Below are 16,789 nucleotides of genomic sequence, written 5' to 3' on the forward strand. Positions count from 1 at the left end.
TTTAAATATTGTATTTCTTCCCGTTTTGTTTTTTTACTTTAAAATAAGATATGTGCAGTGTGCATAGGGATTTGTTCATAGTTTTTTTGTAGTCCAGCCCTCCAATGGTCTGAGGGACGGTGAACTGGGCCCCTGTGTAAAAAGTTTGGGGACCCCTGGTCTAGAGGGCTTAGATTGGTCGTCCTGGGTCATATAGCCTCCAGTGCCCAGATGATGTTCTGTCTTTCCTCCAGCCCTCACTGCCCCGCATCCAGGTGGATCTCCAGGTGGATCTCAGCCTGGGCTTCTGACCCACAGCTTCCGAGGAGAATCAGCAAATGGTGTAGAAAGCAAAGAAACATCTATTGGTTATTTTTTAAGTCCCTGGGAGAGGCACTGACTTGTCCAAGGTCATAGGATTATCAATAACTGGGTATCATTGAGTATTATCAACCCTAAATTTCCCTCAATTGTTCACTACCTTTAAGCCAATCTTCCAATCAGGTGTTAACACTTATTATTATGTTTCCTCACTTACAAACATTTAGATTAGTATTTGTTTAATTAATAAAGTAATATATACTTGCTATAGAAAAAGAAAGGTAAAAGTAAAAAAAGGTATGAAGTAAAAAATTAAAATTGAGATCCTTAGAAATAACCACTACTAGTGAGGTCTCACAATTCTTTCTAGATGCTGTTATTTAAAAACAAAGTTAACTATTACACTACATGGTATCTGCATTCAGTAGTTTATTCCTGCTAAGCATTTAAAGGGCAGTGCAATATAAATTCAGTATCTGGCATCGTCAGTTTTCTTGGTTTTGTGCATGTTAAACCTGGTATTTTTATTGGTATGGTATTAAAAACATTAAATTCAATTAAAAAAAAAGAAAAACAAACTTAACTATATCAACTAATTTATGTTCTGGGCCATGGGCACGCAAAAAGATTTGTTGATTATAGGAATGCACGGCACTAGACTGAGGTCAGAGGCCGGGGGTTTGCATCATAAAGAAAGAGAGAAATGCATTAGGCATCTCAGCAGAGGAGAGCTCCCACTGGGGCCTATTAGTCAAGGATCTGGCATAAATCCTTCCTTTCTGAGTTGGTATTACAATGTGGAGGTTAAGATCATGGTTTTTCGAGTCAGGCAGACATAAGCTCATATTCTGGCCCAAACACTGCCTAGGCACGTGACTGTGGGTTGTTCCTTCCTTAATGTGCCTCAGTGCCCTCATTTGTCATATGGGATTAAAATAGTACTACTTTCTGGTACTATTATAAGGATTGAATAAAACAATGCACATAACAGAGCAGTGTGTCTGGCATTAAATGTGCACTAAAGAAATAGTAGCTACTGCCTGACCATAGCTACCACCTGACCAGGCAGTGGCACAGTGGATAGAGCATCGGACTGGGATGCGGAAGACCCAGGTTCAAGACCCCCAGGTTGCTAGCTTGAGCACAAATTCATCTGGTTTGAGCAAGGCTCACCAGCTTGAGCCCAAGGTTGCTGGCTCAAGCAAGGGTCACTCGGTCAGCTGTAGTCCCCCCCCCTCCCGTCAAGGCACATATGAGAAATCAATCAATGAACAACTAAGGAACTGCAACGAAGAATTGATGTTTCTCATCTCTCTCCCTTCCTGTCTGTCTGTCCCTATCTGTCCCTCTCTCTGACTCTCTCTGTCTCTCCCACAAAAAAAAAAAAAAAAAAAGTGGAAAAAAAAAGAAATGGTAGCTACTATCATTATTACTGCTGTTATTATTATTCTGCCGACCCACTTTAAGGAGAAAGCCTTAGTTACCTAGTGCTATAGAAACAACTCAACCCAGAGCCTGGCACTCCTTTGTTGAATAGATCTGGGAGGAAAGGGAGACAACTAGAAAGCAACTCTTTAGTCTGACCAGGAGTTAATGCCCAGAAATGTCTTTGTATATTAAAAAGTCTAGATACACCAAACTACAAGTGTGGGCCCTATAAGCTCTGAGTACAGGGGTCTGCCTTGCACAGCCCACAGTGCTGAAGGATCTGTGGCACGAGAAACCATTTTCTCATCCACTCAGACAGGCCACCTGGTTCAGCAGCTCTCAGAAGTGCCACACGCTGGCCAGGCACAGCAGGCTGGCAGGGGTGCCCTTCCTTAGCCAAATCCCAGGACCTGTCTCCTAGTCCTCAGTGCACAGTTGAGAGCATTATCACAGTCACTCCATCTGATCTTGTGCTATCTGGGGACTGAAAATGACTAAACACAATATGATAATACACTCACTCCTTCAGCCAATATACATCAAGAGAAACCCAACACTGGACCAAATGGCCTGTTGAGCCTCCATATAACTTAAAGCCCAGAACTACGGAAATGTATTAGTTTTATATCCCACCTGCTTGTCTAATCTTTACAAAATGCCCCCAGCTTATGACAAATTTGTTAACTGATCGCAGTTCCAGGGATAGGAAGAAGTATAAGTCACTGACCGCTTCCATCAATGTCAAGAGGCCACGGACTTTGACCGAGATGCAAGACCCAGCACTGGTCACTTCTTATCATGAGGCTTCTCTCAAAGATCATGGATGACTCATATGGGGTGGGGGTACACAGAATCCCTTGATCACCCAGCCCCTAAACCTCAGTGTCTGGCATGGGGTTAGTATCCTTGCGGACAAGCCGATGAACCCAGACCAGCTTTGGGAAATTAGATGCTCCGTATATTATTGGGGAGTCTTTGGATACAGTCCAATTTGGAGACTAATATCAAGATCAGGGCAGTGGAGGCCCTGGCCGAGTAGCTCAGTTGGTTAGAGTATTGTCCCAGTACACCAAGGTTGAGGGTTTGATCACTAGTCAGGGCACATACAAGAATCAACCAAGCCTGACCTGTGGTGGCGCAGTGAATAAAGCATTGACCTAGAAATGCTGAGGTTGCCGGTTCAAAACCCTGGGCTTGCCTGGTCAAGGCACATATGGGAGTTGATGCTTCCAGTTCCTCCCCCCTTCTCTATGTCTCTCCTCTCTCTCTCTGTCTCTCCCTCTCCTCTCTAAAATGAATAAATAAATAAAAAAACTAAGCTTAAAAAAAAAAAAAAAAAAAAAAGAATCAACCAATGCATGCATGAATAAAGTGGAGCAAAAAATAAATGCTAAGCCTTGGCCGCTTGGCTCAGTGGTAGAGCGTTGGCCTGGCGTGCGGAAGTCCCGGGTTTGATTCCCGGCCAGGGCACACAGGAGAAGCACCCATCTGCTTCTCCACCCCTCCCCCTCTCCTTCCCCTCTCTCTCTCTCTCCCCCTCCCGCAGCCAAGGCTCCATTGGAGCAAAGATGGCCCGGGCGCTAGGGACGGCTCCATGGCCTCTGCCTCAGGTGCTGGAGTGGCTCTGGTTGCAACAGAGCGATGCCCTGGATGGGCAGAGCATTGCCCCCTGGTGGGCGTGCCGGGTGGATCCCGGTTGGGCACATGCGGGAGTCTGTCTGACTGCCTCCCCGTTTACAGCTTCAGAAAAAAAAAAAAAACTGGGGAAAAAAAATCAATGTTTTTTTTTTCTCTCTCTCTCCCTCTCTCTCCCTTCCTCTCTCTCTAAAATCAATCAATAAAAAATTGCCTGGGCCAGGTGGCTCAGTGGATAAAGCGTTGACTCGGTGCACCAGAGGTTGTGGGTTCCACCCCCAGTCAGGGCATGTCTGAGAAGCCATGAAATGAGTTGAGGCTTCTCTCAAATTAAAGGAAAAAAAAATTTTTTTAAGGCTCTGGCCAGTTGGCTCAGCAGTAGAGCATTGGCCCAGCGTTTGGAAGTCCCAGGTTCAATTCTCGGCCAGGGCACACAGGAGAAGTGCCCATCTGCTTCTCCACCGTCCTTCCTCTCTTCTCTCTCTATCTCTCTCTTCCCCTCCGACAGCCAAGGCTCCACTGGAGCAAAGTTGGCCCAGGTGCTGAGGATGGCTCCATGGCCTCTGCCTCAGGCGCTAGAATGGCTCTGGTTGCAACAGAGCAACACCCCAGATGGGCAGAGCATTGCCCCCCTGGTGGGCATGCCGGGTGGATCCCAGTCAGGCGCATGCGAGAGTCTGTCTGTCAGCCTCCCCCACCCTTCTCACTTCAGAAAAATATTTAAAAAAAAAATTTTTTTTAAAGTTTAAGTAAATAAATAAACAGAAGATCAGGGCAGTGGCACGCTCTGGAGTATTTAACTTTCTCCTTCATGGTACATTCTCTGCCAGTGGGGGGTTTCTTCTCCCCGGAGACCTTACTGTGTACCCCTTTACCAACTCTCTCCTTTCTCCCTGACTCTATGACTCCATTTCTCTCACTCCTCTTCATTATCCCCCTTTATTTCTTTCCTCTCTTTCCCTTTGTTTTATTCTTTCTTCTCTTCTTTACATTGTCTTTCTCTAATTGGCCCATGACAGAAGGCTGAAAATATATCTTTTATTATTAGTTGAATTCATGTATTAAAATTTAAACCCTCTAATTTTAACTTTCAAAAAGATAAAACATCTTATGTTTTACTCTAGAAAATGTGATCTTAACAATTAAGGACTATTAAGAGGAGGTGCCTGGCCTGTGGTGGTGCAGTGGATAGAGTGCTGACCTGGAATGCTGAGGTTGCCAGTTTGAATCCTGGCAACCAATGAACAGATAGAGTGAAGCAACTACTTCTCATCTTGCTCTGTCCCGTCCGTCCCCCCCCCCCCCCGTAAAATCAATAAGTGAAAGCTTTTAAAAAAAAAGAGGAGGGAGCTTTGATGATCATCCAGTTCAAAGGCTTTTCTGGTGTACAAATCCCTTTAGAACACTTCAGATTCTCCTTAAATACTTTCAGAGATGGGAGCCCACTGACTTTTTTTTCTTTTTTTTAGGTTAGAAGAGTGGAGATAGTAAGGCAGACTCCCACATGTGCCCCAAGAGGGATCCACCTAGCAACCCCATCTGGGGCTGATGCTTGATGACTGAGCTATTTTTAGCACCTGAGGTTGATGCACTCTAATGGAGCTATCTCAGCACCTGGGGCCACGCTCAACCCAATTGAGCCACTGGCTGCAGGAGGAGACGAGGAAGAGAAAGGGTAGAGGGAGGGGAGGAAGAAGCAAATGGTCACTTCTCCTGCATGGCCTCACCAGGAATCGAATAGAAATTTCTATACATCAGGCCAACACTCTATCCACTGAGCAATGGACCGGGGCCACCCATTGACTCTTAAACAGCCCAATTCTAACTGTTAAAACATTCTTTATATTGAGCTGAATGTACTCCCAATTCCCTGATTACCAGGAGCAACAAGTATACAAAAACAGTACCATCAGCAGAAGGGCAGTGGAGCACATGCTAAGTTCAAAAGATAGGGCTGTGAGGTTCTCCTATTAGAGTAGCTTGCTCAAGCAGGAAGATTGAAGAAACATATTGCAGTCAGACTCTGACAGGCTTTGAATGCCAGGCTAAGATATGATGTGTTGACATATGAGGAAGGTGGCCAAGAGAAAACACCCATTAGGAAGTTAGAAATAACACTAATAAGCAGTTATTACTTACTGAACACTTACATCCCAGGAACTATGCAAAGTGCTTTGACACCAAGTATCTCATTTAATGCTCTCAAGAATGCCATGACATAGGCCTTAGTATTATCTCATTCTATAGATGAAGAAACTGAGGTCTCAGAACTAGCAAGTCACTAAAACCAGGCCTGCCTGCCTCTGATGCCTGTGCTCTGAATATAGCACTCTACAAAATAAGGTCAGCAGAGAGACCAGAGCAGGAGACCTCAATTTGGTAGTCACTTAAATAGAGGGAGAAAATGTCAAGAACAGAGATTTCATTTGGGCCCTCTTCTTCTAAAGATGAGCCCCTAAGCCTGGTGCAGTGGATAGAGCATTGGACTGGGATGCAGAGGACCCAGGTTCGAGGCCCCCGAGGTCGCCAGCTTGAGCGCGGGCTCATCTGGTTTGAGCAAAGCTCACCAGCTTGGACCCAGGGTCGCTGGCTCGAGCAAGGGGTTACTTGGTCTGCTGAAGGCCCATGGTAAGGGCACATATGAGAGAGCAATTAATGAACAACTAAGGTGTCACAATGAAAAACTGATGATTGATACTTCTCATCTCTCTCTGTTCCTGTCTGTCTGTCCCTATCTATCCTTCTCTCTGACTCTCTCTCTGTCTCTGTAAAAAAAAAAAAAGATGAGACCCCGATCTCCTCTTCCAGTCTTGTGTTTGCTCCTAAACTCCACTGATATATTGTCAGCTGCCCACTGGATTTTTTCAGCTCAAATTCAACATGTCTGCACCAGCTCCTGTCATTTTCCACCACCTTCCCAGCAACCATTCCCAACCTGATATTCCTAATTCTTTAAGCGCAAGAGGATCAAATTTTGTGTCAAACCACCCTGGGCTCGGCCCTGGCCGATTGGCTCAGTGGCAGAGCGTCAGCTTGGTGTGCGGGGGACCCGGGTTCGATTCCCGGCCAGGGCACATAGGAGAAGCGCCCATTTGCTTCTCCACCCCCCCTCCTTCCTCTCTGTCTCTCTCTTCCCCTCCCGGAGCCAAGGCTCCATTGGAGCAAAGATGGCCCGGGCGCTGGGGATGGCTCCTTGGCCTCTGCCCCAGGTGCTAGAGTGGCTCTGGTCACAGCAGAGCGACGCCCCCTGGTGGGCAGAGCATCGCCCCTGGTGGGCGTGCCGGGTGGATCCCGGTCGGGCGCATGCGGGAGTCTGTCTGACTGTCTCTCCCCGTTTCCAGCTTCAGGAAAAAACAAAAAAACAAAACAAAAAAAAAAAAAAAAACCATCCTGGGCTCAATGACACATACCCTATACAAATTATGAGGCCTTGGACAAGTTACTGAACCTTAATGGGTGTCAATTTTCTCATCTATGAAATGGAAATAGTAACAAGACCTTTCTTGGAAGGTGCTTGTGGGAATTAAATGAGACAACTTGTATATAATATTGTATAGTGCTTGGCACCTAGCAAGTGTTAGGTAAGTGGGGTTACTATTGCTATTACTGTTGTTTCTCAGGTTTAAAACTCCCTCTCTTACTTATCCATTTATGGTTAATTCCAATGCTGAGAGGTGGGAGGAAGAAGGATCCACCACTGCAAAGTCAATGCAGTTTGTGGTCCCTGCAGTGACCTCACCCTTCTGACTTCTGGGGCTTCAGGGTCTCTTTTCTATACCCACCACAAAGAGAGCTGGGCTCTAGCCAACACACCACCCTGCTCTTCTGCCTCCAGACCTCCTTACTTGGGGATCAATAAGCAGTGTTGTTGTGTCTACCTCTTCCATTCTCTTCAGTTCAAGCCTGCATTTTGTATCATCTGTAGTCCTTGCCTCCCCCAAATACCTTCCTTTCCCATGAAGTATCTAGAATCAAAGTATTAGACATCATCTAGTCCAGGGGTCCCCAAACTACGGCCCACGGGCCACATGCGGCCCCCTGAGGCCATTTATCCGGCCCCCGCTGCACTTCCAGAAGGGGCACTTCTTTCATTGGTGGTCAGTGAGAGGAGCATAGTTCCCATTGAAATACTGGTCAGTTTGTTGATTTAAATTTACTTGTTCTTTATTTTAAATACTGTATTTGTTCCCATTTTGTTTTTTTACTTTAAAATAAGATATGTGCAGTGTGCATAGGGATTTGTTCATAGTTTTTTTTATAGTCCGGCCCTCCAACGGTCTGAGGGACAGTGAACTGGCCCCCTCTGTAAAAAGTTTGGGGACCCCTGATCTAGTCCAATCCCTCACAAAAGAAAGTTTAAAATTGTCATTTTTAAAAATGTTCTTGCACAGTTAATTTAAGTAAAGTAGGCTTTCTCCCAACCAATCTGCATGCATTCACCAGTCGTCAGTGTGTATGTGCACTGTGCACAAAAACATCTGAGTTCTCATTATGCAGAGCCAACCTCACTATGGGTCTGTCTGGGACTTGACCTACTCCTCTCCCTCACAGGCCTAGTAGGCTATCCAGCTCCTTGTGTGTGTGTGTGTATATATATATATATATATATATATATATATATATGCACTGATGGTTAATGACTGATGGTAAATGGGACACTGATCAGAATCATAAACCCTCACTCATTTGCACACCCTAACACCCCCTCCCCTCAGGCCCACGGTAAACATGAAAGGAGAGATGAAAGGGGATTCTAAGGAGACAGGCATGGTGGATGTACACAGTGAGGGGAGAACAAAGAGAACAGGGAGCCCGGAGGTGGCAGGCAGGAAAAGCAGGCGAGACAGACAGTTAGATGAGTCAGAGAGTGAATGAGGGCACTGGGTCGCATCAGCTACCGCTTAGCTGCCCCCAGAGGGTAGTGTGAACTGGAAGAAGGGAATGGGGGAGGCGAGAAGGGGAGTTGATGCCGTCACTCAGAAAGTGAGAACCAGAGTGTGTTGTAGATGGGGAGCAAAAGCTCAACCCATTTCCAGGAGGGACCCAAATTCTCGCCTTCTGACCTGGTCTCTCCTCTGGTCTCCTCACTCTTTTTCTTTCCTGGCTCTGCTTCCAGGGCTGCAGGGTTCTGGCAAGGCAGCGGGGACAGCAGAGGAAGGAAGGAGTTAAGCTAACAACAAAGATGTCAGTACTGGAGATCACTGGACCCCTGCTTGGCAGACAGAAGCCACCCATGGCTACTAATGCCCTCCATTTATTTGGTGCTTTCAACATATTTCAAATGCCCTCACAGTAATGATCTCATTTAGTCTTTAGTGCAACCCTGTGAAATAGGCAGGCCTGGGATTATCTCTAATGTGTTCCTCCCCTCTTTACCCTGTGGATCCCTCAAGAGCCCTTAAATTGTTTCCTCCATAGAAATATCCAACATAGGGGCTATAAAGAGATCCTCTGCCTCGGCTCCAAGTCGGCTTGCTTGCTGCTGTCTGTCCTGGGCTGGGCCTGACGAGAAGTCACAGGATATGGTATCATTCCCCTCTTGGAATTTCCCAGGCTCCCCTCCCCCTTTGCTTATATCTGAAAGCCTGGCACACAATGACCATTTCACCCACTCCCCAGAGAGCTATGTCAGACTTCCCCTCATTAGGCGAATGGAAACTGGAGGCCTAGAGAGGCAAAAGCTTTTGCCCTGAGCCACATAGTAAGCAAACATGGAGGGTTCTGTGATGACTTAGAAAGAACACAGATCTGAGGAAATCAGAAAACCTGAGATCCTGTCTGGCTCCACCTCTTAACAGCCTGGAATCACCAAACTATCACTCAATCTCCCTGGCCTCGGTTTCCATTAACTGTCAAATGGAAATAATACTCATCTATTGGGGTCTCTGGGAGCATTATAAGAGATGAAGGTGTCAAAGTGTTATATAAAAATGAATTCCTCTGATTATCAAGTAGTGTAAGTCACATCAGGACTGTGACACAACGGAAAGAGGCTGGGCCAAATACAGAGCTCTCCTGAAATCACCCATGCGGCCCTGGGCAAGTCCTTCCCGGACTCGGTTTTCCAAGGCCCCTGCAGCCTAAGATGGAGTGCTGAGGGCTCTGGCTCTGCTGCTAGAATTCTGGCATAAGCCGTCCTGCTCTCTTGACTGTCCTATTACCTGTGCCCCACATTGCCTTAGACCCAAGAATCTTATTGAGGGAGCCAGTCAGTCACCATCAGTGGGAGAAACCCCTTGAATCTTTGCTCCATCCCCTCTCCTCATTTCCTCAGGACTGAAGTGTGCTTCTGTACTCTCTGGGCCTCAGCTGCCTCCCAGCCTTAAAGATGGGCGCTGGGAGGTGGGAAGGGGAGCAAGGAGTGTGGCAGAGGGGGTGCTCTTGGTAGTGAAACCAATGACAGACTGCCCATGTAAAATTTCCCAGTGGAAAGTACCAGGCTGCCTGGATTCCCTTCCTCCCAGGGAGAGCCGAGTCTAACTGTCCTCCCTTAACATCCTGCTTCTCCCAGGATGGCACCAAATGTGCCAGGCCTCTGATCCTTTCTTTGAGGGAGCAACTCAGCATAACCCTTGCTGAGCTCATAGAGATGAATTAAATACTAAATGTGCAAGGGTAGAGCCCTTGGAGCCCCAGCACATCCCCATTACCCAGACAATGGCATCCGGCTCATCTGTCACCCTTCCAGGGCTATAGCTCTCCCTTTCCAGGCTGGGTTTTCCTGCTCCTAACCTACCCTCCTGAGAAGGAACAAGAAAGCAATGCTTTGCCCTCCCCAGGAAGTGACCAGCTCCAAGCTCCAGTGTTGAGGGCTCCAGGGACCCCCAAAATGCCAGGAACATTGAGTTATGGCATCTGCAGCACTAAAATTTAGCACGACTGTGACTGGCCAGGTAGGGTCCTGTAGCTTAGCCCCGACCTAAGGCCTAGAAGCTCTGACGGGGAGAGAATAGCTCCTCATGGACACTGAGGCCTGGTAGCTCCCAGGGTAATGGGGAATTGGCTCTTACCGGGACAAGGCCTTGGTTTGAGGCCAGTTGGTTTGCTTCTCAGATTAATACAGATTATCAGGTTGGAAGAGCCTCAGAAATCACCCAGGCCCACCCTGTGTTTTACAAACAGAGAAACTGAGGCATGAGGCAAAGAGGAAGGCACTTATTCAAGGTGTCTCAATGAGCTGTACAATAGCTAGGCCCAGGCTCCAGGTCTCCAGTGTAGAGCCCAGTGTTCTCTCCACCCTCTGCGTGATCCTCCAAATCTCCTTCTAAATGATACCATGTGATGGGACCGCATGGGTCCAGTGGACCTCATTCACAGGGAGCAGAATCCATTCATACTGCCACCTAAAAGAATATGAGACCCAAGGGTTCCCGCTCGGCTCCACCACTTCGTAGGATAATGATACCTTGGTCATATTGCTTCTCTGAGCCTCAGTTCCTCACCTGTAAAATGGGGATTTATTAACCAGTTCCACAGACAGCTACTGTAAGCATCAAATGAGGTCATGTACATGGGGTATTTTATAAACTGTGAAGTGCTATCCAAATGCCAGATATTGTTAAACAGAGTAAGGTCTGAAGGTGCTGCAGAGGGAAGAGGTCACAGGTGAGGAGGCTATCCCAGAGTGTGAACTCACAACAAACTGAGGCTGAGGGCCTACCTGGCATTCCTATGGACCTGACCGACAATAGGGGCCACCAGCAGAGACTGACATGTAGCAGGTTAGAGCAGCTGAAACTCATTGGCTTGAGAAACTGCCTGCCTGCTTTGCCGTGTGCGTGTGTGTGTGTCCAGCTAGCCTCTTAGGTGCTCCTGGGAGGCTAGCCTGGAATTGCCTGATTTTTCCAGAGGGGCATGTGGCAGGAGGCAGTATACAGTGCTGGCAAAGGACACTTTGCTTCAGGACAGCTCACCCCCACAAAGAAGAGCCTACCAGCCCGATCCCTCTGGGGACCTCTGAACGCCCCTGCTTCCTCCCTTACCTTGTACTTGGCTGCGAGCAGCTCTGTGGCCTGCTGCTCATGCCGCAGGTCTTCCAGCATCTTCTCCTTCTCCTCCAGTAGCTTCAGCTTCTCCTCGCTCACCAGGCTGCGGTCATCCTGGATGGCCGCCTTCTCCTCCTCCAGCCGCTCCTTCTGCTCCTCCAGGTAATTCTCCATGTTCTTGTCCAAGGCCGACTCCAGGATGTGCTGGGGCGGGTGGTGGTTGTTGTTGTTATCATCCTCTTCTTCAGCCACCCAGGCCTCAATCACTGACCCCTCAGGGTACCCGGCTGGGGCTGAAATGGCCTTCTTCCTGCGGCTGCTCTTCCTCCGGAGCCGCTTCCCCAGCATCCCCTTCTTCTCCAGCTGGGCCTTCAGGCGAGCGATCTCCTCCTGGAATTCCCGCAGCAGTGTGTCCTTAGGGTCCTCATTCACCCGTGGCTTGTTCTTAATGTTTTTGGCCCGGTTGGCAAAGCGCAGGGTAGAGAGACTTTCATCATAGCTGTGAGAAGCTGGCCCCAGTGTGGCCACCATAATGGTCTTGGCATTCCCCCCGAGAGAGTCCTGGAGCAGCCGGGTCAGCTTGGAGTCCCGGTAGGGAATATGGGTGCTCCTGTTGCCTGCCAGAGCAGCGATCACGTTGCCCAGGGCAGACAGCGAGAGGTTGATTTTGGAGGCTTCCTTAGGCCTCTCTCCACTACCACCACTCCCTCCACCGCTGCCACTCCCTGTGGACTGTGTGGCAGCCCCTCCAGCTGTGTTGGGACCAGCCTTATTCTGCCTCTCACTACCAGCCAGGTCCACTAGGTTGAGCTTGCCCACACGGATGTGGTCCTGGCCATCTGAGCCACGCTCACTGCACTCCACAGTGATAACGAAGATGGCGTGGGAGCGGGAGCTGACCTCATTCATGTGTGTGCTGCCCACTGCCCGGGTCTGGTTCCCCAGGTTCATCACATGCTCGATCTCCTTGACATTCTTGGTAACAAAAGAGGAGAGATCCTTGATGTAGACACCTGTCTCCGGGTTCTCCTTCAGCTCCAGTCTCTTGCCAGGCTCCTTGGAGAGCAGGTCTCGAATCTCCTCCTGGTAGATCTCCAGGTAGGAGGCCCGGACCAGGTACTGCTGGTTCTGAGAGCGTGAAATGTGGGTGAAGATGTGCTCAAAGGCATTAGGGATGACCCCACGCAGCTCGGGCTCCACCCAGGTCCCTTGCATGGTGTAGGTCTTGCCAGTGCCTGTCTGGCCATAGGCAAATACTGTGCCATTGAAACCCTGAAGCACCGAGTCTACCAGGGGCCTCACAGTTTCATCATACAAGTCTGCCTGCTTGGAGCTGGCATCATACACGGCATCAAAGGTGAACGTCTTGGGCAGCTCACCCAGGGCAGCACGGGGGTTCCGCAGGGTCACCTGGCCCAGTTTCACGTCCATGGTCAGTATTTGCTCGTGACCAGCAGCCTCCTCCTTCCGGCTGAGGGGGCGGCACCGGGCCACCACTTTTAGGGCCTCACTGGCTTTGGTTTTACTGGCCATCTTGCTCCTGTCCTTCCTGCCCTATGGCCCCCTCCGTAGACTGGGCGGTCCTGCGGTCCTCCTTAGGTAGGAATCAGCGGGGCCAGTCCAGCCTCCAAGCGCCGCTGTTCAATCCTCATGCAGCCTCCTAGGGTGGGGATGCTGGGAGGTGGCCCCGCCGCTGCTGCAGTCCGGGCCTCCTCCGCTCTCTGGTCCTCGCTGCACCCGCTGGGCAGGGAGAATTATGCAGAATCCCCGGGCAGCCGCGGGAGCCGTGCCGGCCGAACGGCAGTGCCCAGAGCCTGCCCCATGCTGGGGCAGAGGAGCCCAGCCGTAAACAGCTACGGCAACAATGAGATAAAAGAAGAGGAAAATGGGATGGGGGTGGGCGGCAGAGCGGTCTTCTCCGCCTCCTCCTCCTCTTCTAGGGATCCATGACCGGGGCTGCAGGTCCTGGGCGGCCCGGGGTTTCGACCCTCCTGAGGGCAGAGGCTCACCTGGAGTCCTCTCCCCCAGCTGGAGGATCATTCATTGCAGTCAGCGCTGCTGCTGCCGTTTCTGCCTCCGCCTTCCCCGCCGCCACCGGAGAATGAGAGAAAAACAGAAGGGGATGGGGCGGAGCAGCGGCAGCGAGAGTGATGTTGCCGCTGCGCTGCGGCCCCAGCTAAGCAGCCCAGCTGGGGTGGGGCAAGGGGCGGGGCCACGCGGCGGGAGACGTGAGCCCCGCACCACCAGTGCGCTGGGAACAGCGGTGCATCGCCGACCCGCACCCCGCGGACCCCTCCAGAATGACAGACTCCAGTGCCGACTCAGGTCCTGCGCCCACGGGGCGGGTGCAGCACAGCTACCGCCCGCGGTCACCCCACTGGGACTGAGCATGCTGGGAGTTGTAGTCCCGCCTTTGTTAACCCGGATCTGGCAGGTTGCGGTTGCCTTCTTTAGTGTGGGAGGCCCCTCCCTCTCTGGCATGCAAACCCCGGAGTGACTGCTGAGGTTTTAGCCTACCTGGTGGGGTTAAGGGGGTGATCCACTACCCATACTTGTTCCTTCCACAGCCACCATCCTCCGTCTCTCCAATGCTCCTACCTTTCTGTCAAGACAGGTACATGTCACCCCTCCCCTTCAGTGTGTCTCCGGTACCCTAATTCCTAATCCTTTCCTCTCCTTATCCTGGTTTACTTCTGCCTTTCTCTTCTTTCTACTGCAACCACCTTCCATCCTGATTTCTCCTCACCTCCTTTCCGCACATGCACCCCCTCCTGCACCAGCTTTCTCTATTGTAAAAAAAGGCTCTCCATCTTCTGACTCGCGCTGTTCGTGTAGCTTCACCTCCAGCTACTCTATGGGGAGTCTATGTCCCAGACATTCATTCCTTCAAACAACGCTTGCTAAGTCTCAGGCCCCTTTCGAGGAGCTGGACCTTCTTGTCCTCAAGGAACTCATATTCTAGGAACCATATGTCGTTTCCATAACTGGCTGTGCTGTGTTGCCTCTTTGTGTCTTTGCCCAGAGGACCCTGTCGTCCTTCTATACTTAGTACCCCACCACTGAAGCAGTTCAAGCACCTACTTCAAGAAACATTCCCTGACCAATGACTTTTCCATAGTAGAAAAAAATCACAAAATTTGCATAAAACAAAACTTGGATTCCACTTCTTTTTTTTTAGATTTTTTTTCTCCCCATTTTTATTAGAAAGAGAGAGAGAAAGAACAGGGGAGGAGCAGGAAGCATCAACTCCCATATGTGCCTTGATCCCAGGGTTTCGAACAGGCAACCAACGCTTTAACCCCTGCGCTCCCGCAGGTCAAGTCCTACTTCCAGTTCTGATCTCCATCCAACTGTGCGACTCTGGGCAGTCTCCTTGCCCCAGACTTAATTCCTTATTTGTTTTAAAATATTGGAAAGGGGCAAGAAATAATATCTACTTCTGGAAGTGGTTGTGAGGCTCAAATGAAACAATGAATCATAAAATATTGCACCAATGAGAAGACTGAATTTTAAGCAAGCCCTTAATAATGCTCCTTGGATACCTGATAATGTGTCCTTGGATTGCCTGATAGTTCCTGCTTCCTTTAGCATCCTTGATAGGCCAGGTCTATGCTTAGTGTTCCTCTTTAGGGGTTTTTATATTTTTTCCTCTAGGATACAAATCAAGTATAATTTCTCGAGTCCAAGGACCAAGCCAATTTCATATCCATGTTCCACCCTGAAGAGGGGAGCTGAATCTGTGGACTGGGCCCCAATTGTCCTTACCCTCCATAAGATCCAGAGGTGCTGTTATCTGAAACCTCGAGGCCATTCTTAATAGAGGCACCAGAAGAACCTGTTCATACAACATTTTCAATCAAGTTATTCTCTAGAGGGCCTCTTTAGTTCTTCAACTCGACAGAACCTATCTCCTTACTTCTTCCCCATCTTCAAATCCCTAGGATCTCAATGCCAGCTCAACTGGAAGCCTGAGGCTTAGCTGGTGGCTGGCCCACTTCTGTAATTTCTTGGCCTTCCTCAGCCCTCTCTTTCTTTGATCAAGCTTGACTATTTGTGTTTAACTTGGCTTTTGGACCAATTACTGGGTGAGGTTTTGGCTTTGTAGACTCACCTCTCTTGACTCTGGCAATCTGACTTCTGGATGGATGACTTGGCTCTCGAATATTTTCTTGCTGCATTTGGCTTTGGTTTCTGGACTACCATTTCTCTGCTTTGGCTACTCCACTTGACTCTACAGTTCTGAATAAAATGGATCCCAGCCCTATTCTCCCCACCCGATGTCACTACCTGGCAGGGCACTTGCCCATGTCCTCCCAGTGTCCCGGATGGACACTGGATTGCCATTGATAAAAGATGTGTGCCCCTGAGCAAACTATTAAACTTCTGAATAGCTGTTTTCTCAGTGGGAAAAGTGAGGATAAGAATAGTTATCTGACTCACAGGGTTTACATGAGGGTAAAGTGAGATAATGTAGGTGAAAACTCTCAGGGCATAGAAGACATTTAAAAAATTGTAGTTTTCCTTCTTTTTGTTCTTTGCATTCAGGTAGTTCACATTCTTTGTCTCCCTTTTCAGCATTGTCTTCAGCCATTCTTCTTTCCACACCCTCTTACACACTCAAGTCTTCAGCCATTCTAGTTTGCTTACAGTCCTCCAAACACATTGTAGTTTTTCATGTCTCCATATCTTTTTGCTCATGCTGCTCCCTGGATGGAAATGTCCTTTTAACTTTGTCCCTGTCTACAGAGCTTCATCTTCTATTAATTCTACAACTCGATCTTAAATAGCTTCTACTTCTATGGCTCCATTACCTTACCAAGGACATCAGTGAACTCCATGGCCAATGCTAGTGGGCCCCTTTCAATAGGAGCATTTGACATAATTCACTTCATTCTTATCAAACTCACAACTCACTGCCCATGTTTTCCATGACCCTGCACTTTTCTGGTTTTCTTCCTACAGCTCCTAAGAGTTCTTGTTAACCAGTTGATCTCACTCAACTGCAATATTAAATGTTGGAGTTCACGAAGGCTAGTTCCTAAGCCCTCTTTTTCTTTCAATGCCACACTTTGGTGATCACTACAGCTTATGGCTTCAATTATTGTCTAAATGATTCCTAGATTTGTTCAGACTGCTTCCCTGAGTTCAAAATTATATATCCAATTCTCTAATGGACATAGGCACTTGGATAGCTCCCATGCATGTGAAATTCTACTTGTTCAACTGAATTCATCATCCTCCCATCCAAACCTGGTCTTCTAGGAATGGTCCTTAGCTCTGTAAATAACTTTTTCCCCAAGCTCAATATACCCATCGAAATACTAAGTCCTATCAATTCAACTTCCTAAATATTTCTCAGATCTATCAACTTCTCCACTTCCATGGCCAATATCATGACCCAACCCATTTTCTTCTCTGGCTTGTCACCCCACAATAGCCTC

The 16,789-nt window shown here is 48.6% G+C and overlaps 1 protein-coding gene and 1 non-coding gene across 2 annotated transcripts in view; one reads left to right on the forward strand and one right to left on the reverse strand.

The window, feature by feature from the left end:
• Positions 1–13,656, reverse strand: part of KIF3C (kinesin family member 3C) — a 45,018-nt gene extending 31,362 nt beyond the window's left edge. Inside the window, exon 1 of the mRNA XM_066266665.1 lies at positions 11,346–13,656. Within this exon, the coding sequence (XP_066122762.1) occupies positions 11,346–12,881 (1,536 nt within the window). The 5' untranslated portion in view covers positions 12,882–13,656. The remainder of the gene's footprint in view (positions 1–11,345) is intronic.
• LOC136332855 (small nucleolar RNA SNORA8) lies at positions 701–838 on the forward strand. Its single transcript, XR_010730983.1, has one exon. It is a non-coding gene; the product is annotated as a small nucleolar RNA SNORA8 (small nucleolar RNA).
• Positions 13,657–16,789: the final 3,133 nt, after the last annotated feature.

Source organism: Saccopteryx bilineata, chromosome 3 (genome assembly GCF_036850765.1).
Source record: "Saccopteryx bilineata isolate mSacBil1 chromosome 3, mSacBil1_pri_phased_curated, whole genome shotgun sequence".
NCBI classification, from domain to species: domain Eukaryota; kingdom Metazoa; phylum Chordata; class Mammalia; order Chiroptera; family Emballonuridae; genus Saccopteryx; species Saccopteryx bilineata.